Source organism: Camelus dromedarius, chromosome 18 (assembly GCF_036321535.1).
Source record: "Camelus dromedarius isolate mCamDro1 chromosome 18, mCamDro1.pat, whole genome shotgun sequence".
NCBI lineage: Eukaryota > Metazoa > Chordata > Mammalia > Artiodactyla > Camelidae > Camelus > Camelus dromedarius.
Window position 1 is genome coordinate 42,571,811 of NC_087453.1, and position 8,899 is coordinate 42,580,709.

The 8,899-nt window shown below is 43.0% G+C and overlaps 1 protein-coding gene across 1 annotated transcript; it reads left to right on the plus strand.

Annotated features, from left to right (window-relative positions):
* Positions 1-5,310: 5,310 nt before the first annotated feature.
* On the plus strand, positions 5,311-8,396 carry OTOR (otoraplin). Its single transcript, XM_010986067.1, has 4 exons — positions 5,311-5,461; positions 5,821-5,960; positions 6,878-6,988; positions 8,311-8,396. The coding sequence occupies exons 1-4, from the start codon at positions 5,347-5,349 to the stop codon at positions 8,332-8,334; spliced, it is 390 nt and encodes a 129-aa protein (XP_010984369.1). The 5' UTR covers positions 5,311-5,346; the 3' UTR covers positions 8,335-8,396.
* The last annotated feature ends 503 nt before the right edge of the window (positions 8,397-8,899 follow it).

Here is an 8,899-nt window from a genome sequence, read left to right on the forward strand (position 1 = left end):
ATTTGTGTGCACAGAGGTGTCATAGAAATGGGACCTACGTTTATAGTGGCCAAAGCAGGCAGCTTTTATATGTTTTACAGAGAGAGAAAGTAAAGGTGAAGTGACCAGGCAAAGGAACCTGGGTTTGGGAAACTCAATTAGTGACGCAGCCAAACAGTTTGGCCCTAAGGTAGTAAATTAAAGAAGCAACAAGTTTTGTTTATACAGGCTTCTTGACTGAATTTCCGATCTGTTCTACCTCCAGATGCGGGGGTGCTCCTTTCACATGAGAGATGTATTTCCTGCTTTCTTTCATTGGCAGTTTCTTAAGTAACCTTCATTCAAAAGAATCAATATGCCATTGTGGCTTATTTTAGGGAAGCCCCCCTGAGACCCAACAGAACCATTTGAGAGTGTGTTGACCTGGTTGCTTGTTATCCCTTAATGCTTGAGTGTGGATTCCTTGGTATAAGACCCCTCTTCCACGTGACTTCTAGATGACCAGCACCATCAGGAGATAACATTAATCCAATTTGCTGGTGACCCAGGAATCCAATCCAGAATCCTGTGCTGAGTGTAGTTGTCATGTCTCTTCAGTCTCCTGTCAGGTCCTCAGCCTGTCCTCACCTTTCATGATCTTAATTTTATATAGTGATATCATATCTCTTTATCTATGGGTATTTCTGTACTATTACATTAAAAATGATGAATTTACAGCAACATCTCTGATTGCAGACCCACAGCACAAGGTTATTCTGGCCTCTCCCTCTCCTTGTAACTCTTTTCTCCATCAATCCCAGTGTATCTGCTAGCTGCAGTCTGAAGAAGATTCCATCGAACTAGGATCTTCTGAGCATCCCTGCCTTACTCACCTGTAGGAGTGGGAGCTGGGCGGAGTGTATGGAGAGAGTAGAAGTTTCTATCCATCTAGTGGAGATGTTCTCAGCTCTGAATTTAACCTTCAGCTTTGGCTGCGTGTTGGAATCATCTGGGAAATATTTTCAGATACCCAGGCCTAATCTACCCCATATCAATTAAATCCCATCTCTAGGGGTGAGACCCAGTCGTCGGTATTTCTTAAGCTCCCCGAGTGATCGCAATGTTGAGTCGACATTAAGAGCTAACAAAGCAGATTTCTGCCTTTATGAAGTAGGTTATAATGATTAGACTATTAGTTCCAACTGTAGTGTCCAAAGGCCGTCTGCTGACGAACAGAAGATAGTGTCAAAGTGAGAGCTGCTGTGAGGGGCCCACGTCTCCATGTTTAAGTTTTGAAGTGTTTTCTGTTTGAGTGTTTAACGGGAAATGTATCCAGAAAAGACCTGATGGCAAACGTGAAGTCCTGGCTCAAAACTTTTCTGTATCTGGTTTGCTCTCAAGCAGCACTTTTTTCAAGCTTTGATATTCATATGAATCACTTGTGCATCTTGTTAAAAAGTAGATTCCGATTTAGCAGGTTTAGGGTGCGGTCTGAGAGGCTTTATTTCTGTAAAGTGATGCTAAAGTTGCTGGTCTGGGAGCCATACTTCAGTGGCAAGACCCCAGCATGTCTGCCCTAATCATTTAGTCAACGAGTCTTTTTTTTTTTTTAATGGAGGTACTGGGGATTGAACTCAGGGCCTTGTGCATGCTAAGCACCTACCTGAGGCAATGAGTCTTAATTTGAAGGGTGCTATGAATTGCTTTTTATTTTCCTAATTAAAAAAGTTAAATTTGGGGGGGGATAATTAGGTTTATTTACCTTTTAGAGGAGGTAATGAGAATTGAACCCGGGACCTCATGCATGCTAAACACGCACTCTACCACTTGAGCTATACCCTCCCCCCTTGAATTTCTTTTTAAATCTGATAAAACCTAGGGACTTTCCCCAGAAAATAAAATACACATATGTGCCCGTACACACCGAAGCATACGATTTCAGGGGGCTCGTGTTCATTCAATAGGTAGCCACTGATGAGCCCGAGTATTTTTCTGGGTGCTAGTGAGAGAGTGACGGACAAGACAGAGACAGCCCCCACTTTGTGGAGTTTTCATTGTGGGGTCGGGACAAACCACCACCAAGTTAAACAAGGCACGTCAGATAGGGCATCAGAACAGGGTACCACGTAATGGTCACGTGATGGACCGATTATGTTGGAGGAGTGAGGGAGTGGCTCTAACTGGTCTGTCGGTGGAGACATCTTGACTGGAGACCTAAGACCAGAGTCCGGAAGAACAGTATCCCAGGCAATAAACCCGGAGGGCCTGAGTCTGAGATGCACTGCGAAGTTTCAAAAGATGGAGTGGCTGGTGTGGTGGGAACAGAGCCAGTGAGGGAGAGTGACAGAAGGTGACTTCAGAGGGGCCAGATCACACAAGGCCTTGTACATCAGGGTGAGGAGGCTGCTTCCCACCTGTAGACTGGGCCAAGCCCATTTTTGGACCCTGCCAGAGCCATGGCTTCCATTTTAAGAACTCCAGACCGAGAAGCTCATTTAGGAACTAAAGAAAAAAAAAAGGTCTTTGGGGATTAAAGGCTCCGAGAATTCGTCTGAAAATCCAGAGGAAGGAGGTAAGCAAGCTCAGGACAGAGCCCTTCTCTGAACCCCCCAGTGTGCGGTGACCGGAGTGTCCCGCCAGGCACGACAGCTTGCTGAGTTATTGTTAAGTCTTTTCTTTCTTTGGGGGAGGGGAGGCAATGAGGTGTCCACTTATTTATTTCAATGGCAGTACTGGGGACTGAACCCAGGACTTTGTGCATGCTAAGCATGCACTCTTCACTGAGCTCTGCCCTCCCTTCCCTGTCAGTTTGAATTCCTACTTGTAAACAAAGTTTTACAAAAAGGCCTCTGGTCTCCACCCAGTCTCTGCCCCACTGCAGAACACAAAGACATCCCAGGCCGGCCCAGGAAGTGCTCAGAAGGCTGGGAATCTCTTTTCTTAATTCTCCACCTTCAAATGGCCCATAGTGGCCTTGTGTTAGCATCAGCTTAGTTGGCTAAGTTGTCATGACAACATGTGGCTTCATTCAGGGTTCCGTTGTGCTCTGGGGGGCCTGCCTGCCGTATGGCCATCTGAGTTGGCGCAGTCCCCATTTCTGAAATTGCCTATTAAATGGCAATTGTCTTTTAACTCTCCTGTGTTTATGCTGGCTGGAGACCGGAAGTCCGTGACACAGCGGCCTGATCAGGATTCAGAAGATTAATCAACACCGTCATTTTCTGAGAGACCCTCTTAGGCTCCTAGATTACAGGAAGGACAAATGTACTGGCATTCTGCTTGCAAAAGTGATTTCTAACTCACCCTTCCCTTGGAGTGAAACAGGAAGTAAAGGACTTAAAACTCCAATTCTAAGTTGTCAGGGTGCGTGGGAACAGCCCAGGACCACAGTCCTGCTGGGTGACCTTTAGGTGGGGCGGTTAAGAAAGGCGTCTCTGGCCTGGGCTGGGCCTCAGCTTCCTCGCCTGTAATGAAGATAATGAATTAAACAAGGTTCCAAATCAGAGCCAGCCGTGGAGAAAAGCCTCTGAAAATAACCCCCCCACAGCCCCCACACCACACACACCCAGACAGCACAGCCTTACTACCTGCACACACACCCCAAAACCATCGAACTATTTAAATCATACTATAGGTGCATTTTGCTTCACCAGTTTATCCCTTGGAAAACTGTTTCGCCCCTATTTTGTACGTAGAAAAGTCCTCCCTCATTTTTTGAGGTGATCACAACTTGGGGGAGGCTGGAGGGGGTTCTCCTCTAAAACCTTATCATCTGGCATGTTGGGCAGTGTATCCTGACAGGGCCTCTATGCTAGAAATAATGGGGGCCCCTAATGAGGGAGAAGCAGCCCCAAAGCCCCTATAACAAGCAGCAGCTTACTGTCTCCTTGTCCCAGTAGAAAGTAAACCCTTGGGGCCAGGGCCTTTTACAATTCACTGCTGTATTTCTAGTTTCTAGAACAGGGCCTGCCACATAGCAGGTGCTCAGTGAGTATTGCTCACTAGCTGGAGCCAGTATGAGCCCTTGAACATTGCTGGCTTGTAGCAGGGCCCCTCTTTCCACTGGAAAGAGGCCAGGAAGCAGGCAAGGTGGGCATGGGGGCCCCGGGAGGAACACCAGCCTCCTGATTTACCCCCTTCTCTGTGAGCCATGAGCATTTTGAGACTGAATTTCAGAAGTCTCAGAGAGAGGAGGCAGAAAAAATCCTGTTCCACTTTTTCCCAACCCACCCACCACTTCCTTTCCCCATTAGTAGGGTCTGGATATGACAAGAGCTAGTGTGTGACAGTTCTTGTCTGCCCAGGACAGACGCGACTCCTAAGAATCCTATCTTAAGTGATTTGTAAACGTGAGCATCCTTTACTTCTCTGTTATGTAGACCCAGATGTTCATTAAATGTTTAAATCAAAATTATTTGTATTAAGGATATAGAACTCACATTTTCACCAGACTCCTACAGTTAGTGTATCTTTGCTCACAAGTTGAAAGAATATGAGGGTTGAACTAAAAAGAAAAATTTTTTAATGTCCATCAACAGATGACTAGATAAAGAAGCATTCGTGCATTTATACAATGGAATACTACTCAGCCATAAAAAAGACTAAATAATGCCATTTACGGCAACATGGATGGACCTGGAGATTGTCATTCTAAGTGAAGTAAGCCAGAAAGAGAAAGAAAAATACCATATGATATCATTCATATGTGGACTCTAAACAAAGGAAAAAGAAGACACTAATGAACTTACCTACAAAACAGAAAAAGACTCACAGACATAGTAAACAAACTTACGGTTACCAGGGTTGGGGGAAGTGGGTGGGAAGGAATAAATTGGAAGCTCAAGATTTGCAAATATTAACTACTACATATAAAATAGATAAACAATAAGTTTCTTCTGTATAGCACAGTGAACTATATTCAATACCTTGTAGTAATCGATAATGAAAAAGAATATGAAAATGAATATATGTATGTATACATATGACTGAACTATTATGCTGTACCTCAGAAATTGACACAACACTGTAAACTGACAATACTTCAATTAAAAAATATTTTTAAATGACTTAAAATTCTCAGAGTTCTTTCAGCAACGTCTTCCTGATGCAATAAATTACAGCTAAAGTGACTTTAGCAATGGTGGACCATTTGAGATACCATTTATGTGTAAAAGAGACACAAAAAAGTCCAAAGATTTTCTTTGGAAAATCAGATGCTAAATAGCCCCTGGGGTCCAGTAGCTGTTATGAAAGCAGAGGAGTGGTAGTCACCTCCCCATTGGCCGGGGACTCACCCAGATGTCTGGCTTTCACATAAAAGACAGGAAGCAGCGAAGTCAGCCTCCACTTCCACTCAAAGGGCGAAAGCAAACACAGCAAAAAAGGAAGATGGCAAGACAGTGGTTACTCTTCCTCCCAGGGCTTGTGGCGGTGTGTGCCGTGCACGGGATATTTATGGACAGACTTGCCTCCAAGAAGCTGTGTGCAGATGACGAGTGTGTCTGTAAGGACTTTTTTATGCCTTTCATTACCTTTCTATTAAATAATTGGAAGAAATGTCCACTAAGAGCATAGAATCTGATTGTACTTTGAGCTGAATCTTCTCTAATGTGTATGAGATTAGCATCATTTCTCCTGGTCTGTGCCTTTTGTGTATCACAATGAAGAATTTACTTGGCTAAGATTCTGATGGATGCAGCTTTAATACCTTATCTTACTCTCCTGGAATTGAACCTGAGCTGGGAGGCGTTAGTCCCACTGATTACCTACTGCTCTAATATGCTTTGCCTTTTTACTGTTATAAAATCCAGGAGCCAATACTTTTCTCTTCTAGATATTTATTTCAATGTATTTTTCTTCCAGATACTATTTCTCTGGCCAGAGCTCAGGAAGATTACAATGCCCCGGACTGTAGATTCATTAATGTCAAAAAAGGGCAGCGGATCTATGTTTACTCAAAGCTGGTAAAAGAAAATGAAGCTGGAGAATTTTGGGCTGGCAGTGTAAGACAAGATAATTAAAAATATATACACAGCTTGACATATGTTGCTCTTAATTTTTCCCCTATTTCCTATCTTCTGTGCCGTTTAATGTTTAAAACTAGCCATTAAGAACAATGCAGCGGCTGTGGAGGCAAGTGCGAAAATTTGTGTGTATTTGCTTTTTATTGCATTTTGAGGAAACAAAGAAAATTTCATAACAAAACCAAATGTAGGTTGATTTGATGTCTTGGCAAGAAAAACTAGTCAAACACATGGGGGCTTGAATATCCCTAAGAGTCTGAACCTCATTCAAAAATATTCGAGTGGATTTGCCAAGTAAAAGGCATGTGTGCTGGCAGTCAGTCTACGTTTCAATATTTTTAAGGAAACTTTAGCACCCTCTTTGATTCCAAAGAATCTGCTTTCTTTTGTTAAAATATGCAGGGGTGGGCCCTGGGGAAGGATGAAGAAGGACTGATTTTCTGTCCTCAACTGCAGCCCCACAGATAGATTCTTGTCATGAAGAATGAAATATTAAATTCATTCAGGTATCTGTTCATTTGAATTTTTAAAAACTGAAACAGTCCTTTGAAAGTCTTTTGAAATAACAGTGTCTATTCACTTAGAAAAAAAAAAGGTACAGACTTTTTTTTTATGGGTTCCAAAAAAGATTTCAGGCAGCTCACAGGACTGCATACAGTAAAGGAATGGTTGAATGGTTAGACTAGTCAGAGAGGCCACAGAAGACATGATGCACAATTTCTGTGGGCTGACTTAGTTGCCGTTAAGTGAACTTCAAATTTGGGTCTGAGCTCCCCCAGAATCCAGCCTGAAAGCAAGGCATTGGCGGTTACCCAGTTCTCATGGACAGCAGAGAGGATGCCTGAGTGTTTCTGGAAGACTCACATCAGCTTTCTGTTACACTTCTGGGCACTCAGGTGTATGGCGATCAGCAGGAGGACGAGATGGGAACTGTGGGTTATTTCCCCCGCAACTTGGTCCAGGAGCAACATGTGTACCAGGAAGCCACCAAGGAAGTCCCCACCACGGTAAGCATCTCTGGGGACCAGAGAAGGACTCAGATCTTGGGGTGATGTAGATGTAGGAGGATGTTAGAAATGTGTCATGCAATTTACAAGATGCATCAAGCAAAGCCCCCCCCCCACTTCCAGTGGTGGCATCTCTGAGATTTGGGGTGTCGACTGAAATAAATCACACAATGTGAAAGTTAAGTTTTATTTGGGGCAAAATGAGGACTGTTGCCCAGGAGACAGCATCCCAGAAAGTTCTGAGAAACTGTTCCAAAGAGGCAGGGGGAAAACTCAGTATTATATATGATTTCACTGAAGAGGGTACATGCAGTCAAGCACACGTTTAGAGAGAGGCTTGCTGCTGGTCACCGTTAATGACGTTGGTGCTTTTCTAGATATGAGGAGGTGCAAGACTTGGGTCCGTAAGTTCTTCTCCTGAAAATATCTGACTATCTGAAGATCTGCTCAGCCAGTTTTCCCAGAACACAGAGCGCCCCATTCCTGATCTCCATCCTGAGCTCCTTTCAGGGAGTGTTGGAGGTCAGCAGCTTCAGTGGCTCGTGATTTAATCCAAGCAGAGTTAAATGGCAAGTGCCAATACAATCCTTATAGAGGCAGATGACAAGCGCCAAGTTTTAGTTAGCAGGGGGAAGATTTATACCTACTGTCAACGTTGAAAGATTAGTGAACTTTATCTACCAACCCCCTTTTGTTTTCGACGCAAGTTATCATGGAAAGGACTCCATGCCACAAAGAAAGAAACCAAAGTAGTATTAACTGACTTACTGATGGGTACACTTACTGACTTGGGCTGGGAAAAATATTGGCACCTGCATTAAATAAAATCAAAACATTCTGGAAAACTTTCTCATGCCTAATTTTTGTGGAAGATAGACTCTACTTATGTAAAATAAAATAAATTATACTCATCCTAATGCTGTGGGGTCTTCTCAACCTACAGAGAAATGAAAGATCACCTTTGAGCTACTTGGCAAGGTGGTTGTTTTGAAGCAGTTCTCCGGGAGCTAACTACTGTGTGAAACAACTTTCAAACATTGTCCAACCTACAGAAGTGTGACCCACTTGTCATGGCATCTTAACATTGACCTTGAATGTATCAAATAACCATCAATTAAAAGTGTATTTGTGAACCTTCATTTTAAGTAGTTTTTGACTTAAAGTGATACTTAAGTCATACTCTTTTGGGTTCAACCTTTGCTTATTTTAAATCTCAATTTCCCTTTGATTATGATTGACGTATGATTTAAAAAAAAGAATCTACATCTGTTTTCTGGCCCTGCATGCTCGGTTCAATCTTTTCTTGCTTTTTTCTTTTCCAGGATGTTGATTTCTTCTGCGAGTAAGAAGTTAGACAAATGGACAGATAGAAAGGAAACACCAAAAATAAAGAAAAAAGCAAAAACAATGAAAAAAATAATGTCCCTAATTTCTGAGTTTTATTTCAAGGGTTTATTATCTCACAGGAGGGCTGGGGCTTGGGGCTGGAGACCACAGGTAAAGGTGCGGGCTAGGCTGGTGGGAGGGGACAACGAGAAGGGGGGAGGGGTCTCTTTGTCTGGCCTTCCCAGCGCCTGGAGCAGGGTGACGTTTGACTCAAGTGGGTGCATGAAAGTAGAGAATTATTTTTCAGCCTAGAGAATCTTCCCTGGAAGATGGTTCATTTGTAGTTATGTCTAAACAGTAATTCTTCCCAGTTCTTTGGATACCTGTATAAACCTGGTAGGCCATAGTTCTTTTCTGTGGATACAGTATTTTCTACTTTTTTGTCTCTTGGCCAGTTGGAATGTTATAATGTACTCAAAGGGGCTGTGTCATCAAGGAATATGCTAGGATTGTTGTTACTTTTAATATTTGATGCCTTTGGGATGTGAAGTTTTTGAGGGAGAAAAAGAGCTCTTTTTTGAACAA